At 46.1% G+C, this 21,450-nt stretch overlaps 1 protein-coding gene across 2 annotated transcripts; it reads left to right on the forward strand.

Annotated features, from left to right (window-relative positions):
- Nucleotides 1-1,998: 1,998 nt before the first annotated feature.
- Hsph1 (heat shock protein family H (Hsp110) member 1) lies at nucleotides 1,999-20,987 on the forward strand. 2 transcript variants are annotated; one of them, XM_087577847.1, is made up of 19 exons: nucleotides 2,022-2,299; nucleotides 4,386-4,443; nucleotides 5,895-6,013; nucleotides 6,134-6,274; nucleotides 6,785-6,907; nucleotides 7,369-7,468; nucleotides 7,762-7,895; nucleotides 8,259-8,503; nucleotides 8,831-9,059; nucleotides 10,514-10,620; nucleotides 10,822-10,955; nucleotides 12,541-12,749; nucleotides 14,106-14,237; nucleotides 17,186-17,323; nucleotides 17,944-18,069; nucleotides 18,731-18,838; nucleotides 18,939-19,058; nucleotides 19,260-19,421; nucleotides 20,128-20,987. In XM_087577847.1, exons 4-19 carry the CDS (start codon nucleotides 6,248-6,250, stop codon nucleotides 20,329-20,331), a joined length of 2,298 nt encoding a protein of 765 aa, XP_087433973.1. In that variant the 5' UTR covers nucleotides 2,022-2,299; nucleotides 4,386-4,443; nucleotides 5,895-6,013; nucleotides 6,134-6,247; the 3' UTR covers nucleotides 20,332-20,987.
- The last annotated feature ends 463 nt before the right edge of the window (nucleotides 20,988-21,450 follow it).

Genomic DNA, 21,450 nt, shown 5'->3' on the forward strand with positions numbered 1-21,450 from the left:
CGGATATTTCACAGGTTAGCTCAGCTTGACAGATCTAAGTACAATTACATGGTAATTACATGGTGAGTGCTTTGTACACGTTTTTGACCATTACAAAACCCCATGAGAGAGTACACAGGAAGGGCTTGTAATTACCAGTTTGCATAGCCCTCAATTTAAGAACAGGCAGGACTCGAGCCCATGAAAGTCCAATTCTGGGTGCTGTATTTTATGCAATACATGTCAGCAGTGAGTGCTAAGATTTGAACCTGACCCAAATCTGCCCAGGTGCACATCTCTCCGCGGTTTATTCACAGAAACATATACAACGTGGGAAGTAAATCAGATAATTTAGAGGTCCTCTTTGTTAAAAAAAAAAATAGCTATGATTCTATTGATTTTAAAAGTTTTCATATACTAAAAAAATAATAAAAGCTGGGGTGGTAGAGGTTTCCCAGATGCAAAATGAAAACAATAACAACAAACATGTTTCAAATTTTAAAAATGCAGTTGCCGGGAGATAGCCTCTCTTCTCCCATTTTAAATGCCATAGTTACATGTATCCGGTGATAGCCTCTCTTCTTCTCCCATTTTAAATGCCATAGTTACACGTGGCAGGTGAAGTAACTTAAGTGGCAAGCCGACCAATCACCAGGAATACCACTTACTCTGTATTTCGTATATTAACCTCCCATTTAACCACCCACACTTGTCTTCCTGGAAGAGGCAGAGCCTTACACTTCCTCAGTTAGTTTTTAACCTTGTGCCCCAACTCTATTCAATTCTACACTTAGCAGCACGGTCTGAACTGTGCGTACTCCCATGCCCTAGAGGGAAAGTACACAAGGGGTTCTCAGGCAAACTTTGACATTTTTTTTTTTTTTTGGTTCTTTTTTTTCCGGAGCTGGGGACAAACTTTGACATTTTTAAGGGTACCTGAGAATTGAGAGCAGGGGCATGCGGCATCCGCCTCTGCTTTCTCTGTGTCTTCATGGAACCTAAGCTTACTTTCCGAGGAAAGAAAATGAAAGGTTAGATTAAACAAGGAACAAGCCATACACCCATTTATTAAACCACATTATTAACCATTATATTAAACCATAACCATATATTAATGGTTAGGAGTAGCAGGGCTAAACAAAGTTGGCTTAAACTAGTATCCAAAATATGCAAAAAGCGATACCACCAGCTGCCTCTCAAATTGCATAGCAATCAAAAGTTGTTTTCATTTTAAAAAAGAAGAAGACCCCTCTGGTCTTTTATTCTGCAACAATCTTGCCAGCAGATGAATGTCTACAAAATAAAAACCGCTTTTGTGGCTTAAACTGACGTTCCTAAATCGCAATTCACTAGCTGTCGAAAAACAGACAAGAACAGAACACAGAACAAAGCATACACCCGAGAAAGTGCGCGAATCAGCAGCGACCAGCTGGGCCTTTTTTTTTCCAGAGCCCTTAAGACAAAGCCGGATCGCCGCACGCACCACGGACCGGACTACATATCCCAGCATGCAAAGCACCGAGGCCTCACCACTGGACTGCGTTCCCCGGCATGCAAGGCACTAGGATCTACCGGCCAGACTACGCTTCCCGGCATGCTCTCGGCAACAGCGAGTGGGTGACCGAAGAGGCCTGGGGTCCCGGAGTAGTGGGGTCTGTCTCCGCCCTTCAGTAGTTCTTTGGCGTTGGGAGCCGGACACTGCCGCCTAGGGGCATCTCTTAAGCCACAGAAGTTCCCGATCCGTTATTCGTCGCCGGGGTCAACTAGAATGCGGACTGCCCCCAGGCTGGGGAGGGCGGGATGGAGGCCGGGCAAGCGCGGTCTGCTTCAGCCAATGGCGCCCGAGCAGCTGTCATGTCACCATGGTAACTCAGGCCGCCCGCCGGGGGACCAGCAGTCTATTGGGTGGAATCTTTCTCGAAGGCTCGAGAAGAAGGAAGCGGAAGTGGCACGTGGAGGCGCCGGTGAGTAAAATGCCGCAGATTCTGGAAAGTTCTCCTCAGTAGGCTACATAAGGCTGAGCGATTGGGACCTCCCCTTTTGGATTGGTAGCTGAGCGGCAGCGGCGGCGGCTGCGTGAGAGAGGCGAGCGGCGGAGAGCGGTGGCAAACACTGAACGCAGTCTCGCAGGGTAAGCCCGAGGCATCTTCCCGGCCGGTCGGGAGCAGGAGGAGCACGCAGCGGATCCCAGGCAGAGGCGGACCGGGCCAGCCATGTCGGTGGTTGGGCTAGACGTGGGCTCGCAGAGCTGCTACATTGCAGTGGCACGGGCCGGGGGCATCGAGACCATCGCCAACGAGTTCAGCGACCGCTGCACCCCGTAAGTAGGAGGGTGGGTGGCCGGGGAGGGCTCGAGCTCGCTGCTTCCCGTGGGAGATGGTGATCCGGGGATTTAGAGAACCGTGACATCCGGCGACCACCTGGCCCGGCTGGCCTTCCAGGCTCGCCCCCGACTCCCCACTCAGCTTTTTCAAGCTGGCACCCGCTCCCACCTCAGCTAGGATCTCTGCGGAGCCTGGCCTCTGAGCCTTTTCTTCCGCATGGTGAATTTCCAAATGACCTAGAAGGTTCCAGAGCCTGTTCGCTGCTGCTTGCCTAGGGAGCGAGCGGACTGTTGTTAGCGACCACAGAAACACGCTATGGTGGAGGAATCCACCTTCTCTGCTTCTCATCGACTCTCGGTTGCCCTGGTGCCCTGAATTGCTTTTTGGAAGCGTCCTTAAAGCTCATTGTGAAAGACGTTCGTGAGAGTTTCCTGACCCAGAGTTTGTTTATTTTAACAGTTTACAGTAAGCAGTACAAATTTCACATTGTCGCTAACAGGCTGCTATGCAAAAACTCAGTGGGAAAGATGGATTTTTGTCTCGGAATTAAAAATGCTACAGCAACGTGGGTGGGTAAACGGAAGCAGGGTAAAAAGCAACTTTCTGAGGGGGTTAGTTTCTGAAGGTTACGTAGAAGCAATTAGACCCGCGTGTGCATTCACTGACAACAGCTGCGTGCATTTTAAACCATTGTAGGGTTTTTTTCCTCCATGTGCAAAGTCCAAGATAATAAATGTTAAACATCGAACCCGAAGGTAAAATCATTCCGACCTTATTAGAAGAACATTTATGGGAGTGAATAGGAGGAGATAAGCCTTGCTAATAACTTACTCTCTAAGCAGGCATTGATTCTCTTGTCTCTCTATAAAGCCATGGTGGTCTGTGATTCGGCAATTTGTAGGAAGGAAGCCAGTCTTTCATGCCTCCTTCCTATATGTCGGGTGCTTCTTTCTCTGCCTAAAAAGAAACAAAAAAGTGTTTAGAGGAAAGTAGGGGGAGCTGTTTGGGTCTGTGGGTTGTTGACCAGAATTTTCAACTGAAGTGGTTTATTACCTTTAGTCAAACTATGTAGTTGAAAATGGAGTTGGCTACTTAAATTAATATTACAGTTGATTGATTGACGTGGGAAATGAGACAGTCGGGTGTTACAAGTGTCTAGTCCCTGTGAGCTCAGAATCACAGGGCATGTAGACTGAACCATTCAGCAGTTGGTTGAGGGTCCCTGGCTTTTAGGGTGCACTGAGTACCCGCGTAGAGCATCTGGGTCTGAGCTGGTTCTGTTTCAGCAAACTTAAATGTCCTCAGTATAGTGCCAGTTTACTCATCTCAGATACCCACGTAGGAGGAACTGAACCCAAAGTAGGTTGGATTAGTAACGCACACTGGATTACTCTCTAATCCAAAGCCTTACTCACCGCCTCCTCCACACTCTCCATCTTGTCTCTGCTCTGGTTCCCTGTATCCCCTTTCCTCTGCTGAGAAAGCTGTCTCTTCATCTTGTCAAAGCAGGTCCAGTGTGACAGCTTGGCCTCTCTTTTTCCCTCAGCATTTGTTCTCCAGTCAGCAGTAACTTTGTTTCTATAGCATCTTTATCTGACCTTCTTACAGAATCTTCCAGATGGAAACCTACCTCATCTGTATCTGTAGACCTCTTAGGGTTACATAAAAAAACTTTACAATTCTAAAGCAGATGGTGAGATACATCAGGACAGAAATAAGTGTGACAGTGACATTTAGGGTTGTATGAGGCTGATGACAGGTAAAGAGTTATGTTGACTTTTGGTTGGTTGTGCATAATGCCACGTTCCCTATCCTTTGTGACCTGGTGACACTGTATTAGCACCCCAGGTATTGAGCTGCACGCAGACTAGCAGATTTCTTTGGATGTGAGCAGGGACTGAATTGTCAGAGGTGTGATTTTTAACTTGCTAGACTCCGTTTTGAATATCTGGTGAAAGTTGTAAACTGCAGGATTGTGCTTCATTTCTGTTGGGATTTCTCTCTTGTCAGCTTAGAAATGGCCAGGTGTGTGCTTTGTTTTGACGTGTGTGAGACATTTGTTTTATATTACTTTTATTTTAGGTCAGTCATATCATTTGGACCAAAAAACAGAACAATTGGAGTTGCAGCCAAAAACCAGGTACGTTCTTGAAGAGCATCATCCGTCTTAAAGGGAAATCCTAGAAGCACGGCAGAATGATGTGCTGAAGCTTAATCTAGTTTACGTTTTAAAACTCTGGCTCGGGGCTGGAGAGATGATGGCCCGGCTGATCAGCCATTAAGAGCACTTGTTGCTCTTTGGGGGTTGGGTTCCTAGCACTTACTTGGTGGCTCCACAGCCTCCTGTGACTCAGATCTTAACATTCTCTGACCTCCATGGGAGCCAGCCACACATGGGGTGCACATACCTACATGCAGACACCCATTTGTGCACCTTCAAAATAAAAATAAGGAAATCTTTAAAATCTATGTCTACCCATTGATACCTCCCCCCACCCCACCTTTGTTCCTGTTCCTTAGGCTTTTAGTGGCAACCTTACTTTTGGGTATTTGGCCTTCAATTTAGGATGGGTGGGTGGGTGGATGGGGGGTGTCCTCACTGGCTGGCCTGGAACTCCCTCACAAAGGTCTGCCTGCCTCTGCCTCCTGATTGCTGAGATTAAAGGTGCATGGCGGATCTGTGCTTGACTTTAAAATTTTTAGATGACTGACATTTGATTCATTTCCCCGTTTGTGGTTTCTCAAAGGCTAGTGGGGTTCGGGCTCCTCGGTAGGTAGCGGTACCTGCTGCCAAGCCTGAGAACAAGAGTCCATCCCTGGGACCCAAGTGGTAGTGGGAGAGAACCATTTCCAATAAAGTATCTTCATAGTTTTCCTTAGTTTGCCTGTCTAATTTATGTTGGTTTTAGACGCTTAGTACATGCGCATGCCTACCACACTGCTGAACTTTAGGTTCTGAAGACCCATAGAAGACAAGAGAAAAGAAATCATCGCTAGTTGCCTCCAAGTTTAAATGGCTTCAGGAGTTTAATCTTTTCTAATCTTCCTTTTAGTGAAGAGCCTACCTTTGAGTAAAATATACTCTGAAGTGGGACTGTTTAATCTGGCGCTATGATCCAAAGAGTAGATTAAGAAAAGACTGTCTCGAAAAAAAAGAAAAGACTGTCTCAGAACAACTTGGCATATTTCCATCTAGTTTTCCTGAGTTCCGTACCACTTACTACTCCGTGTACCTGAGAACACAACTGCATTCCAGGGAATGGGGTGCTAAAGTCCATCCTGTAACGATAACGAGCCTGTCCCGCCTGTTAGATGGGTGTGAGTTCAGTGTTAGAAGATCTGTGGGCTGCCCTCTCTAGTAAAAAAGTCACTTAGAAACTTAAAATCATCCTCACCCCCTCTACCCCTGGCACAGCTCAGGTTCTAGGAAGAGACACACAAAGTCCTCATCCTGGCAGTGCTCCAGGTCTCACTGAAGTTGGGATCTTGAGCTCGTGTTTATTTGGGGACAAGATGGGATACAACAGTACAGTTGCTGCAGAGTTTTAGAGCTCTGGAGACAGTTGCGCCGTCTTTTCCTTTATCTTGCAGATTTTGAGATCTGCCCCAAAATCTGATGACACCATTGCCTTTCCTTCTGGCATTTTCCATAGAAGAAAGTACAGTAGGAGCTATCCATTCATGGAAAAGGAGGACTGAGGGACAGTTAGGTATACCTCTCCCAGCGATGATTTCAGTTGCAAAAATGACTGTCTGAAATTGCTGTACTTGCTGTAGGACTGGGGGTGACAAGATTAGAAAAAAGTTTAAATTGTACATTTCTTTTGCAGCAAATCACTCATGCAAACAATACGGTGTCTAGCTTTAAGAGATTTCATGGCAGAGCATTCAATGATCCCTTCATTCAAAAGGAAAAGGAAAACTTGAGCTATGATTTGGTCCCAATGAAGAATGGTGGTGTTGGAATAAAGGTAATACAACCGATCGGCCAGGCTCTGAGCAGTCTGTAGTAGGGAATGCTCACATTGTAGTAGCTTAGCCCTCATTAATGGGTTACAGTAGGGCCTTTTCTCTCACTTGACTCCTTTAAAATACAGTTAATAGGAGCTGTTCCCTGAGACGTACTCTGCATTTCTATAGATTAATCTGTGGTTCTTGGTTGCTATGGTATTGAAGTCTAAGTAATAATGTCTCAGAAACGGTCAGACAGCCCTGTGGGAGCATGTGCCAAGCAGTAAAGCAACAACCAGAGATCCTAAGAGCAGTTGTCTGGTCAGTACACGTCTTGGTGACCCGGCCTGAGCTTTCCCAACTTTTTTCAGCTGTAGGGAAAAGTTCCTCTTCCTTTCTCCTCCCTTTCTCTTTTAGTTCCTTTTTTCTTTCCGAATACATTTTGTGGAGCAGGATATATGCTAACGGTTGGCAGTTCCTGTACCGCTTAGCTGGACTGTTAGCGCATTTAACGTTTCCCCTCATTGTAGGTCATGTACATGGACGAAGACCATCTCTTTAGCGTGGAGCAGATAACAGCCATGCTGCTGACTAAGTTGAAGGAAACTGCGGAAAACAACCTCAAGAAGCCGGTGACAGACTGTGTCATCTCGGTGAGTAGAGCGCAGCCAGGCAGTGCTTGCTTTCAGCCGCCTTTCAGCTCAGTACTGCATTGCGCAGACTCTTGGCGTACCTGGGTGCGCTAAGCTCAGTGTTCTGGCACTACAGAGGTCCTCGACTGTAGAGCCAGTCAGTGCAGTGGGGTCTCCATGAAGCTTTCTAAAAAGACAGGGTGATGGGCGTCACTGGGTTCTCCCTCCGTGGCAGTTGGCTGCTCTAATACCGGGGGTTGGTCATTCATGAGCTTTTCCCAGTGAAAGAATTCTTACCTCAGTTGAAAACCAGTGCTTTGGGAATTGTTATCATTTAATTATTTTCTCAAAAAGGTAGCTCTGATAGTCGGAAATTGCTGGAAACCAAGTCTGTTTGTGTTTGGGGCCGCGTTCACTGTTGGGAATTAAGATTGTGAGGCAGTTGGAAGCACTGTCTAGAAAGCGGGCATTCGTCTTTGCAGGTCCCGTCCTTCTTCACAGATGCTGAGAGGAGGTCTGTTCTGGATGCCGCACAGATTGTGGGCTTGAACTGCTTGCGGCTCATGAATGACATGACGGCTGGTAAGGACTGGTGTTTTCTGGTGCTCACCAGAGGTGGCAGTTACTGATAGTGCTTTTACAGTTGAGAAAGACTAAATTCGCGGGTAAGCAGGCGCTTAGCAGGTTATGCTTAGAACTAGGTGTTACATAGCATCTGGTACCATTTGTGACTCGTGGGTAATTATGGAGTGATGGAAAGTTACCCAAAAGTCAAGAAGAGAGTGCTCCCTGGTTCCTTGGGAAATGTGAAGGGTCTTCTGTGACAAGAAGTTCCCAGAAAATGACTGGTGGGTTTGCTTTTGCTTTCCTTGTAGTTGCTTTGAATTATGGAATTTATAAGCAGGATCTCCCGAATGCAGACGAGAAACCCCGAGTCGTGGTGTTTGTGGACATGGGACACTCCTCTTTCCAAGTGTCTGCCTGTGCTTTTAACAAAGGGAAACTGAAGGTAAAGTTGAAAGGAACGGCCCAAACTAGAGATGTGTGAAACACTCCATAGAAACAGTGTGTCCTCTTAGCACACCCTGAAGGAGGGGCGGCTTTTTGTGTTTAAGGTTCTCTTCAGTGTAGAAAATACTTTAAGAGAGTTAAAGAGATTGGCATTTCTTTAGTTCATCCCTCCTGACTTGGATTTAAATACAAGTGTGAGCATGTCAGTTAGCCTTTTGAATAGGAATTTCCAGGATTCTAATTAAAAACATGATGGACCCTGGGTTCGATCCCCAGCTCCGAAAAAAAAAAAAATAGAAAAAAAAAAAAAAACATGATGGAGATAACCTGAATCCTCTCTCTTGTTTTTAACCAATCTTAGGTTCTAGGCACAGCTTTTGATCCCTTCTTGGGAGGAAAGAACTTTGACGAGAAGCTCGTAGAGCATTTTTGTGCTGAATTTAAAACCAAGTACAAATTAGATGCAAAATCCAAAATTCGAGCCCTCCTTCGTCTCCATCAGGAGTGTGAAAAGTTAAAGAAGCTCATGAGTTCTAACAGCACAGACCTGCCGCTGAACATTGAGTGCTTTATGAATGACAAGGACGTCTCTGCAAAGATGAACAGGTATTTGTATCTTGATTTCAACTCGTGAAATAGATAAAAGTTAAACATTTAAATTTAACCTCATGTTCTTTGTGGCCAGTTGACCTTACACTTGAAGATTGTGTCTTATGTGGCTTATGGCTGTAGACACCACTGTTTGTCATTTAGTCCTTTAGGGGCACTTGGAGAAGAATGCTTTTGCTTTTTGGAAGTGTGTGCGCATCCTTACCATGGTACACGTGGGGATCTCATGGGCCAACTCAGGGTTCCTTCACTGTCAAGCTTTGAAACATTACAAAGTAATCCTGTCCTAGAAATGGTTCATGATGTGCCCCTTCTGATTCTCAGGTCACAGTTTGAAGAACTGTGTGCTGAGCTCCTACAAAAAATAGAGGTCCCCCTTCACTTGTTGATGGAACAAACTCACCTCAAGACTGAAGAAGTGAGCGCCATTGAGATAGTTGGAGGAGCCACAAGAATCCCAGCTGTGAAGGAAAGAATTGCCAGATTCTTTGGGAAAGACGTCAGTACCACGCTCAACGCAGATGAGGCTGTGGCTAGAGGGTGCGCACTGCAGGTACGTGAGTTCCCACTCCCTCAGCCTGGTGGTTCATACACACGCACCCTGTTCCTGCTGTTCCAAAGGAAGCTAAATCCTGAAAGATGAGAGAGACTGGAGGGTGCAGAAGTGGAAGGTGATGATGGTGGTCATGCGGCTGATGGTCCCATGAGCGCCAGAAGCTGGCCTGGTTCTGAGACAGCAGAAACCAGCTGGGAGCAATTGCTCTCGAGTCCAGGAGGGAATTAGAATGCTAATCAGCTGTCACAATTGATTTGAGGGTGTATGTGTAGGTTAAAAGTATTAGTTAACAAATGATTTTAGGGGGTTGGGGATTTAGCTCAGTGGTAGAGCGCTTGCCTAGAAAGCGCAAGGCCCTGGGTTTGGTCCTCAGCTCTGAAAAAAAAGAAAGAAAAATGATTTTAGAAAATAGAGACTTTCCCTACTCCCAGATGAACTTTTAACCTGCTTCTCAAATGAAGCAGTGCAGGAGCCGAAGTCGGTGAGGCAGGCGCACCTAATCTGGATGTTATCAGTGAACAGAGAATGCCGGTTACACTTAAGATAGCACAGTCAAATAAGGCTGCAGCATTGCAACTGATGTTGTCGGCCGTGTTTGAGCCAGGATCATCTACTTACAGTTGTTTAAAGAATGAGATTGTGTGAGCAGAGGTCTTCAGAGGGCTTGCCTTGAGTACTACAGCAGAAGAGAGCAGACAGCACTGCTCAGTGTCTGTCACAGCCTAGCCTTTGGGGTCATTAAAGTTTGTGAATTGTACAAAACAGTGGACTTCTTTAAGACATGGTCACATGCATCTGAGTCCACAGTGTTTGACACCGTTTACTGGAACCAACCCATTTCCTTGGCAGTCCTTTACAGGACCGCCTTGTTCTTTTTCCTTCATAGTGGGCCGCGCATCCTTATCTCTCTCCCCAGACTGTGGGGAATTCATGGTTTCCAAGAGGTGGAGCCGAGTTTTGGCTTCTGTTTTAAGGACACCGCTGGCCAGGCACTCCTTGGGTCAGTGTGCTTTTTTATTTGTTTAGTCAGTTTGCTGTGTCCTGTCCCGACTTGGAATTTGCTCCTACTTTTCACTTATAAATTCTGCTGAAAATGTGAATTTCTTGAGTTTTGCCCTTTTTGTTCTTTGACATGGGGAAGAAGTAAAGTAGGGCTTTCTGTAGGCGTGCACATCAACAGTCCACTTGTAACTACAAATGCCACTAGCGAGGCAATGCTGGAAAACCTGTGTTCTCAGTCTAGGAAGCTTGGAGTTAGGAATTGCTGGCCCAAGATTCATGGTTTGTCTTTGTGCTACTGATTAGCATAATGTTAGGGTGGCATGTTCTTTCTGCTTAAGGAGAGCCATGCTGCAAGCAGCTAGGTTTGCCCATCTTGGTGTAGCTGTCATATATGGAAATAATTTTGTGCTCATGATATTTTTAACCTTTAAGAACTCTCTCCTTTCCAGTGTGCAATTCTTTCTCCGGCATTTAAAGTTAGAGAGTTCTCCGTCACCGATGCAGTTCCTTTCCCAATATCTCTGGTCTGGAACCATGACTCAGAAGAAACTGAAGGGTAAGTAGGTGCAGACAGCTTCCACATATCTTGCCACCTTTCTTTCGTTTGGTCGTTGTGAGTGGTGGGGTAGAATTAGTAAGATGGTGGCGTTTGTCTTTATCAAGTTTGAGCTCTTGGATTTCTTTGTTTCCTTCCTCCTTAGTCGTTTGTCTTTATCAAGTTTGAGCTCTTGGATTTCTTTGTTTCCTTCCTCCTTAGTGTTCACGAGGTGTTCAGTCGGAACCATGCTGCTCCTTTCTCCAAAGTGCTCACCTTCCTGAGAAGGGGACCCTTTGAACTAGAAGCTTTCTATTCTGACCCTCAAGCAGTTCCATATCCAGAAGCAAAAATCGGTAAGCAAGTCCATGGTGTGCCTCTGCTTTTGGAGTGAGAGTTGTAGCTCGTTGTCCTGCATAGAAACTGACCTTGTTTTCTGTAGCACTGTGGTGAGGAGTCTCGTCTTTGTTGGACACTGACCTGGAGACTTGCTCTCCTGTTGTGTGTAGTGCAGACTGTATTTGCAAAGTACTTGTCACTCACACAGACCTCCAAGGTGTAAGTGTTGTCAGCAGGGTGTTACTTCAGATTGGAAGTTTGGCTCCCAACAGTGGGGTGGCCCTTCCCAGACCTTGTGAACTATGACCTCTTTGAAGGGGCACCTATCTCTTCAGGTGCCATTGGCCCATCTGCTTTGGTTTTAGTAACTTAGTATTTTATTAGACTGGGAAAACTGGTGCTGCCAGGCTCTAAGAGTTGCCTTCCCTCACCTCACTGAGAGAGAAAGCATTTGAAGGACTCCAGTCTGGCCAGCTATGTTTTCTTTAACTGAAGACTAGTGTGTCCTGACCTATCACAGCCTGCCCTAGACACTACACAGTGATGTGGTAGAGCAGCTGAGAGATGGTGGGATACGGACTCAGTTTCTGTATTCTCTAGCCAGTACTGAGCAGAGGTGAATAGTTCACATGCCTGGCAAATACCTGTTTTCAGAATATTATCTGTGTGTGAGTGACTGTATGGAGGTCATAGGACAACTTTGGGAAGTTGGTTCTCTGCTTGCACTGGGTGTCCCAGGAGTAAAGTTGGGTAGAATTCCACCCAGAAGAACAAAGTTCGAGGACTGAAGACTTTCATAGCAAGCGCTTTATCTGCTGAGCTATGTCAGCAGCCCTCCCTCAAGAGGCTTATCATTCAGTGATGGCTAACTAGGTACGAGGCTGTACAGGAAGCACCCATTATAAATAGTGTTCTCAACCATGCTGCAACCCTTCAGTACAGCTGGTTGCGTTGTGGCCCCCCCACCATAAAATTATTTCTTTGCTACTGTTAATAATTGTAAATATCCATGTTTTCCCCTGCTAAGGGTTGTTTGCCCCTCACTCCCCAAGGAGTCTGGGCTCCCTGATTGAGAAGCACTTGTCTAGAAGACCAGAGGACAGCATCCAGACTTCTTAGTCCTTCGTTACTCTGCAGGGCTGTAGTCCTGCCCCGCAGTGCAGGTGCTGATGTGTGCCTGGCTTCGGTCAGAAGAGCCGTATCCCTAAAGGCTGGGAGTGGAGCATGGCGGGCTTTCTTCTGTAGATTAGCTCGTAGGTTTTTTTGTCCATGGTCTCATCCAACTGGAGATGGGAAGGAGGAGGCAGGAGACTGATATCTAGGAGAGCCTGCCTCTGTGTCTGCCCAGCTCATGTTACTGCAAGAGTGCTTTCTTACAGAGGTTGAAAGCATGTCAGGACTTTCTGGCATGTCAGGATGTGGTGTGGGTAGACTCGCTCCTAAGTGCCACCCGCAAGGGACCTGAGGTTGGTCGAGGTTGGGAAACCATTTTGGAGTGATAACTTCCTTCGCATTTGCTTCTTTTATTTTAGCCTTTGAATTTTCTTGGCTGTCTATAGAAATACAAAGTCTGTCTAAACTGGTGCTTCCTTTTCATTCTAGGCCGTTTTGTCGTTCAGAATGTTTCTGCACAGAAAGATGGAGAAAAATCTAAAGTGAAAGTCAAAGTGCGCGTGAACACACATGGCATTTTCACCATATCCACGGCATCCATGGTGGAAAAAGTCCCGACTGAGGAGGAGGATGGGTCCTCTGTCGAGGCAGACATGGAGTGTCCAAACCAGAAACCAGCAGAAAGCTCGGATGTGGATGTAAGTTGCTAGAGCGATTGTCACATTCAAAAGTAGAATTGACTTCATTCTAAGCTGTAGGAGGGTAATTGTTATTTTCAATTACATAACACTGATGAGAATTGTATGTGATGTAATTAGGTGGCAGGAGATGAGAATATTATTATTGTGGCAGGTGCATGATCCTGTGAAGAAAGTGGAATATGAGTAGAGGAGAGAAGTTACTTTTTTCTTTGCATTCTTATGGATATGTGTTACATCAGATGTTGACTGTTTAAAAACAACTATGAAAATTGAAATAGGAAAGTAGATTTTGTTTCATTTTCAGTGTACAGCAAAATTGGCCCTGGTGTTTATTCTGGGACTTATTTTTATTAACACAGCTTTCTGGGTTGGGGGAGGCGAGGAGAGAAATCCCACAGGTGATGGTGGAGCTGCCGAGACTGCTTTTTCTTAGCTTAGGCTTGCAGTGGATTGCTGGGAGCAGCAAAAATGGCTTCCAGCAAGAGGCAGACAGTGCAGTGCTGGTGTAAGGTGTTGGCGTCCACAGGTCTCAAACCCTGAAGGACCTTTAGCATCCAATGAACCTTAGGTTTGTTCTCATCTGGACACCGTTCCGGAGTGGCTAGTGCTGTATCCTTTCTCTACGTCCTAGAGCCTTCAGTATGGGAAGGCCTTGCCTCTCAGTGTCTGCTTTAGGACTAGAATCCGTGGGTGGAAATGTGAAGTCTTCAGGGGTGGGCAGGGCATCGTTATCTCAGAGTAGTTCAGCCTTCCTTCTCCAGTGTGGAGAGAGGTGATAGCAGGTGCACATTTGCTGGGGACTGGGGGCTGCTAAAGAGCCTTCAGGGGTAATTTTCTTTTCCCTTTTGTCTTTAAGCCATATTTTTGGCAGGGTTGTTGGTTGGTGGGTACTGTTGATTCTTGGTGCTGAGGTCCTATGAGGTAAGATTGCTGAGTCATGGACTGAGAAGCCGTGTAACTCTAGAGCGATCCACTAAGGTACATGCTGCTGCTGCTGCTCGAGTTCAGACACTTGGTTTTGGAAAGAGCCTGGGCTAGTAGCGCGCGTCCTGTGCTTGTGAGAGCCGGCTGTTAGGGTTAGGTGAAAGGTTCTTCAAGGGGAGCTCTGGATTTTCACCCACCAGAGCCCTCGTGTCTTCTGTAACTAACTATGTAATACTATCATTTATAAAGTTATTTACAGGTTTGAAATGTCTAAAGTTTCATGTACTTGTTTTTATCTGGTACCTTTTATTTTCTGCCCACCTAATAAGACTTCAGAAATTGAGAGTACTGTCTTTGGTGCCCTGTAATTTTAAATTCATACAAGTACACCTGCTTTCTACATCCTTTGTGCCTGGGCTTTCATTTCAGAAAAATATCCAGCAAGACAACAGTGAAGCTGGAACACAGCCCCAGGTACAAACTGATGGTCAACAAACCTCACAGTCTCCCCCTTCACCTGAACTTACCTCAGAAGAAAACAAAATCCCAGATGCTGACAAAGTGAGTGACTCTTCCAGTTCATTGCATTAGATGGTCTTGCGGTGTATGATGGTTGATGGTTTGACCCTGTGCTTTCAAGACGGGTCCTGGTGATTTTATGGGGCTGTAGGATTTTTTTTCCTGTTCATTTTCTACGTGTGTTACTCAGCTAAAAACCAGCTAGGAGTAGTGGTCAAACGTGAGCAGGGAAACCAGTACTCTCCTTTAGATCCCAAAGCCTCACTTAAGAACGCAACTCTTGGGGCTGGGGATTTAGCTCAGTGGTAGAGCGCTTACCTAGGAAGCGCAAGGTCCTGGGGCTTACCTAGGAAGCGCAAGGTCCTGGGTTCGGTCCCCAGCTCCGAAAAAAAGAACCAAAAAAAAAAAAGAACGCAACTCTTAAAACAAGAGCTGAAAGCAAAGGTTTGTTGTGTTTTAGAGGACAGAAGGACCTGCTCATTTCAGAGTCAGAAGGATGCATGCAGTGCTGCAAGATTAATTAAAGAGTTGATTAATGTAATTAATTAATACTTGGACTTTAGGAGTGTAGTAAACTTTTTCTCTTTTTTCAAGTAACCTATCAATTTTTAATTATGATAGTCTGGTAATCTCTGTATTCCTAAGTGATTATTCCAGTGTTGGAAGCTAAATAAACTATTGTGTCCCTCGAAAGAATGCCAGATTGTAATCAGACCTTTAAAGCTAGTGGTCAGGTTGATAGTGAGAAGCCGGTTCCCAGCCTAAGCTCTATTTCAGAGTTCAGTCTCTATAAATGGTTAACTGCCCTTCATAGTCGGGCTTCCTCTTGAATTCTGAGAACACCTTACCCTTACTCAAGCACATTACAGAAGGGCTGCTGGAGGTCAGAATGGATTTTCTGCTAGGTTTTTATTTTCCTCTGTCCTGATTAATCTTGTGGCTCTTAGCATGAACTGATTTTTGAAAGCTGTTTTTATTCATTTATTTTCTTATTAGAAAAGAGTTGAGGGGATAGTATTTATTTGGAAAATAGGTCCTCACATTTCAACATCATTCCCCTTGATTTGGAGTGAAATTTCTACAGACTTTTCTGCAGATAATTTTAGTACCTTTCTAGAAAATGACATTGGGTTTTAGCCTCAGACACTTCTTGGAATATTGCCGGACTTTCAAGGATCCTGCTTGTGGTCCAGTTAAGATCTGGAAGGAGACTTCTGTCTAGTTTAAAGTCTTTTGCTGGGGCAGTCTCTCAGCCAGCCCTCCTATCTGCCCACGAAGTTCTCACTGCCTACTTAACCGCTCCATTCTCTCCCACTCCCTTCGCTGGCTGCCACTTTGTGTGTCTGTCTGTCTGTCTGTCTGTCTGTCTGTCTCCCACCCCCTCTACCCCAGGAGTCCTGCTCCCTTACTTCCTGCCCCAGCTCTGGGCTGTCAGTTCTTTATTACACAGTAAGTTACATTCCAGTCTGAGCCAATCAGCAGCAAGACAATACCCACTCCATCTCTTGCCTTTAGGCATTGAGGGCTGCCTGACCTTCATCTTCTGGCCAGTGACACGCATTTACAAAAAGAAAACTGGTGATGGGCCATAGAAATAGAAATAACAATACCGGCATCCTGCCCACACTTCTCCCTCTGCTGGTACAGCAGCCAACTATTGAAAATACAGGCACACACCTTCAGAAGATGAGGGAACCCAATATAATTGGAGGGTTTCTCATGCGTATTGGAATGCTGTTTTGTGCTTATGTTGGTTGGGTCAGGGATTGGTTGCATTTTGTTCCTGGAGTATCCGTTGCATGCCCGTGTCTTGCTAGGCAGTGGGTTGATTTTTCTCTGCAGTTAAGGACATGATGCTTTGGCACTGTAGGCTGACTGCATGGTCCACTGTAGTCCGTAGCTTTAGCACAGTCAGTGCACTTGGTTTTCATAGCTCTGTAGCTTGCAGCTCAGGTTCCCAGGGGCAGGGATTGTGGGATGTCACAGGTCTTCCCATCTTGACATGCTGGCCTGGGCAGTCCTGCTAGTGTGAGCTGCACACTATCTCATCCTAAGTCCACTGTGCAACTGAGTCTCCTCAGCTGTGTGTGCTTGGAAAAGTAAAGGTCACAGGAGATATCTCTGTAGCCTTGTATTTATAGAACTTGAAATCCAAAATATGTGCTGGTATCTTCTGAGTATCTTCTCTTTTTTAGTAGTCAACATTCACAATGACATTGTAGGGTTAGGAAGTTTTCTATACTCCTTGTGAAGCCTGAAGCCAGTTTTCTGCAGTGGTTTGGGTATTTGTGTTTTGGCTTTGACCTGTCTATCGCATGCAGTCAGCTTTGGAGTTTTCTACGTGTGGCAGGTGCATACTGGCATCAAATTCAGATTTAAGAGCCTTTTGGACTGGGGATACTCTGTCATTTGCCATATCGCCCCATTTGCTACATTTGTATGGCACAAGCTGGCCTCAAACACATAGCTGTAGACTTCTGAGTGCTTGGGTGACAGGCATGACAACTGTGCTGGCTGTCTCCAAAGTTTCAAAGGAGAAATGATGTGGCTGGAAGGAGGCGGAGCCTCTGCATGTAATAAGCAGGGTAGCAGTTAGAGAGCGCTAGTCCTCATTGGGACGGGCACTGTGCTGGGAGAGAGGGACTGGGATAGGCAGTCGGCACCTGAGTAAATTCTGACATCTCTAGTGTTGGTCTGAAGTTATGTGACGTTGTTATTGTACGAGTCTAGACTAGAAAAGTAGATCATTTTAGTTTTGAGTTTAAAGGGACTTGGAAAAGACTAAAGATTAATGTGCCTAGAGAAGATAATGGTGATTGATTGATGCAGAAAGGTGACAACACTGAGTTACTGTCAAGGTCCGAGGGGGACGGTGGGTGTAGATGCCCTTAGATGTTCCAGCATGAGAGTGAGAGTCAGTGCATCAGCAAAAATGGTAGAGGTTTTTGTTTTCTAAGCATTAAGACGTTTTCTTTTTCTTAACCCTCAAGGCAAATGAAAAGAAAGTTGATCAGCCTCCAGAAGCCAAAAAACCTAAAATAAAGGTGGTAAACGTTGAGCTGCCTGTTGAAGCCAACTTGGTGTGGCAGCTAGGGAGGGACCTTCTGAACATGTACATCGAGACGGAGGTGAGTGCTCTCCTCACAGCATGCCGCAGGGGGTAGTGTCTAACTTCTCACCAGGGGTTACGTTGCAAATGATTTCAGAGATAGATAAAGGCAAAAGGATGGGTCTTTCTGCTTAATTTAATGGAGTTGGTTGGGTTTGGTACTGTGAATTCTGTACATTATAGGGAGTTGTATTGTGTGTGGCTGGGAATTGCTGTGTTCCTTTGAAGCCATTGGTTACGCAGAACACAGGCACAGCTTATAGTCTCAACGTTGAGAGACTGAGAATGATCAAGGTCCACTTTACTGAGATGAGCACACTGAATTTAGAAGTCTATTAAAGTAGAGCGCTTGCCTAGGAAGCGCAAGGCCCTGGGTTCGGTCCCCAGCTCTGAAAAAAAGAACCAAAAAAAAAAAAAAGAAGTCTATTAAAAGTCCTCATTGTTTCAATGTAAGAGTGTAATGATATGTGGGACGGCCTAACATTCTTAGAAAACATCTACACATATTTATAGATCTAAGGACCAGGAGGTTTGGAAGAAAAGGTTGTGTGAGGTACAGAGTGAAATGATTTTTCTGCAATCTTCACTTGTTGAGGTGTGGTTTGGATCTCTGAAGGTTGCCTAACTCCTTCCTGACAGGGCAAGATGATCATGCAGGACAAGCTGGAGAAGGAGAGGAACGATGCTAAGAACGCCGTGGAGGAGTGTGTGTATGAGTTCAGAGACAAGCTGTGTGGACCGTATGAGAAATTTATATGTGAGCAGGTACGCTTCGGCTCTGCTGGCCGCTGGTCCAGAGTTCAGTAGTCACTGCTGTGCACACTTGATGAAAACAAAAGGAGCAGGGCCCTAGAGAGACTTGCCTGCCATGAATGTCACTGTCATTCTAGGAGTGGTCACCATCCAGGAGGTGAAGCGTCTGCTCTGCAGTCTGTGGCATGTGGCATAGGAAGCCTAAAGATAAATAGGAATCCTTGCACTTCTGTGCTGGTGTTGTCAGGCACTTGTCTGTCCCCATGTGACACCACTGCAGTGTCACTCAGCAGCACCATCCCCTCTACTCTTCCCTTGCTTACGTGATGCTCTGGGTCAATCCAGAAGCACAGCTGTGGGAAGAGGCTGATGAGACAACAACCTGGTGTGTTGTGGGGGTGACTTAGGCTTGGGTTTGCACCTCCTCCAGCTGAGCTGTGCCACACTGGGCTTTGGTTGCCGCCGTGCCTGGCATGACTGAGATGATTGCTTTGGGCACAATTGTGGGGATACGGTTGTCCTCCGTGACCCAGCATTGGGTGTTGAGATGACCTGGAGCTGGGTTTCTTGGGTACAGCTCTGTGAGTCAGAAGTGGTGTGCTAAAATTCTGTAAAACAGAGGCCATGACACCTCTGAAATAGATTGCCACTGATCTTCGTCCTTCATGTAAAGGAACATGAGAAGTTTCTGAGGCTTCTCACAGAGACAGAAGACTGGCTGTATGAGGAAGGAGAGGACCAAGCCAAGCAGGCCTATATTGACAAGTTGGAAGAATTGATGGTAAGCTCTGTTCTCCCCTAAAAAGTACAGTTTGCGTCTTAAGCCGTAGATGTTTATTAAAGTGTAAGTTTGGCCATTTTTAACTCCTATTTCACTTTAGAAAATGGGCACTCCTGTAAAAGTCAGATTTCAAGAAGCCGAGGAGCGACCGAGAGTGTTGGAGGAGCTAGGCCAGCGCCTACAGCACTATGCCAAGATCGCAGCAGACTTCAGAGGCAAGGTGAGGTGGACACTGCTCTCATCCCAGGGACTGACCTAGACTCAGCCAACATACGGCCTAGGATCTTTATGCTGAATAAATGTTGCTCAGTGGGGAACTGTCAGTGTTTGGGACCAGGATGGATTTGAACTTGGGGAAAGTGGGTCCAAGTATATATGGCTGTCGATATTCTCTAGAATGTCTTGTGTATTTTCTGTCCAGGATGAGAAATACAACCACATAGATGAATCTGAAATGAAGAAGGTTGAGAAGTCTGTTAACGAGGTGATGGAGTGGATGAATAATGTCATGAATGCTCAGGCTAAACGGAGTCTCCATCAGGACCCTGTTGTGCGCACTCATGAGATCAGCGCTAAGGTCAAGGTGAGTGTGCTACCAGCTCCTGACCACTCATTCAGCTTGGCGCACTGGTGCCTCCCTCTTCTGGACCAGCACTGGCTTCCTTAATTCAGTATTGCCATTTAGAGCTGATCCATCTCCATCTGTCCTAGTTGGCAGTGTGTCCTTGAACCTTCTATGTGCCAGCAGTTGTCTGCCCTTAGAGGGAAATAGACATTGAGTGCACAGTCTGTCCTGCTCTGGGATAGAGACCAGCAACACTGTCTGGTGCTAACCTGGGGGAGAAAAAGTAGGGCAATGGCTCAGGATGCTGTGCTGTGAAGAGCAGGCGGCCGGCATTTGACCAGGGGCGGCCTGAGAAGACGACGGAGGGAGTGCTGCTTATCTGAAGTAGTGCGCGTGAACAAGGCCCAGGGGAAGTGGGCCTTCTCAGCCAGGTTCAGTTCCAGACTCCAGATAAGGATGGCATCCTGAGTCCTTGCCCGTCTCACTGCAGTTCCTAACTCCTGTGCCGGTGTCTGGTGTTGTGCATGCATTAGCGTCTATAGCTTCCCAGCAAGTCCCCGAGGAGCAGCCATAGGAGGGAGTCCGTGTGATTAGGATGGTCGCTGTGGTTCCTTTATGCAGGTTTGATGAGAAGAGCGGAGTCCGTCCGTCGGGTAGAGTGAGGAAGTTGCCGAGTTAACCAGGCGGGTCTCATTTACCATAGTGACTCCCTTTGTTTTCTCAGGAACTGAACAATGTTTGTGAACCTGTTGTAACTCAACCCAAACCAAAAATTGAGTCACCTAAACTGGAGAGAACTCCAAATGGCCCAAATATGGACAAGAAAGAAGATCTAGAAGGCAAGAGTAATCTCGGTGCTGACGCTCCACATCAGAACGGTGAATGCCACCCTAATGAGAAGGGCTCTGTCAGCATGGACCTGGACTAGGCTCTGCCCTGGCTCCCTCCTCCGACTCATGAAATGTGTTTGCCATTGTATGTGATTCTGTATGACAGACTGAGTCTATTTATATTTTCTTTCTTCCTTTTTTTTTTTTTTTTAAAGACTGTCTAGACATTTTGTGTATTATGAGGGAAAAAAGAAAAAGCTTGAGTCTGTAGTCTCTGACCCTAAATGAGAGTGACTTTGGTGACAGGCTCCTGTGGAGTTGGGACCCCACTGAGCTCTGTACAGTATTGCTGCTCATATGCTGAGGAGGGAGGTCGTTTGTCTTCTGAGGACGTGAACTGCACTGACAGCGCTGGGCTCAGTCTGCAGCAGCTGTTCTTGCCAAGGGGTTTTCTGTGTTCTTCTGCATTTGCTCTTCATTTCCGCATGTGTGGCCGGGGTTGTTCATAAATGAGACTGAGTCTGATCTGCATAAGGGCTTTCCAAATTAAGTCTGTCCAGTAGAGTGATTTGCTTTATTATTACCAAGAATACAACAGCTAGTGAACCGTAGCAGCATGCGAAGCAGGGCTGTAACTATCACCATACATGCACTGTCCCGTGGAGGTGTGACACGGGAGACGTGTGGATCATGTGATCATTGTGAACACCTTGTGAGCTTTAAAATAAAGTCCACCCTGTGGTGTCATTTCTAAGCTGTTGGCCTTGTCATTGACTTGGAATGTCATTGGAGAAAGGAGTCCATCTTAAAGAACAGTACCTGCTGACCATGCAGCAGAACCTGAGCACAGGGTCCCACCCTGGACAAACCCTGCTGGTACCTGTGACCATCCTGGCCCTTGTTCTCTGGAGACTGACCGACTGAGGGGGTGGGTCTGCTAGTGTTCTACAACTATGTGCCCTATAGCCAAAAACCCAGAAGTTAACCTGTCGGTATTGTCCGGTATTAAAAATGGACAGCTTTGGTGAATTCTGAAGTCAGTTTAAAATATTTGTGTGTTCTTGGTTCTTTTGTTAGGTTTTACTACATAGAGTCCTTTGCTCTTGGTGTGGCATCCTAGGGCAGGGCATCCATCATGGTGTCTGAGCAAGTGGCAGGGGGAAATTCTTCGCCATCCGTCAGATGGAAAGAGGAACCCCTTTGCTCCAGTATCACCT

The sequence above is a fragment of the Rattus norvegicus genome, chromosome 12 (assembly GCF_021556685.1).
Source record: "Rattus norvegicus strain SHRSP/BbbUtx chromosome 12, alternate assembly SHRSP_T2T, whole genome shotgun sequence".
Taxonomy (NCBI): Eukaryota; Metazoa; Chordata; class Mammalia; order Rodentia; family Muridae; genus Rattus; species Rattus norvegicus.

Coding starts and splice junctions, on each gene's coding strand:
- Hsph1 (XM_087577847.1), top strand. CDS start 6,248: ATGAAGAATGGTGGTGTTGGAATAAAG. Junction 6,275..6,784: donor ATGGTGGTGTTGGAATAAAG/GTAATACAACCG, acceptor CCCTCATTGTAG/GTCATGTACATGGACGAAGA. Junction 10,956..12,540: donor ATATCCAGAAGCAAAAATCG/GTAAGCAAGTCC, acceptor TTTTCATTCTAG/GCCGTTTTGTCGTTCAGAAT.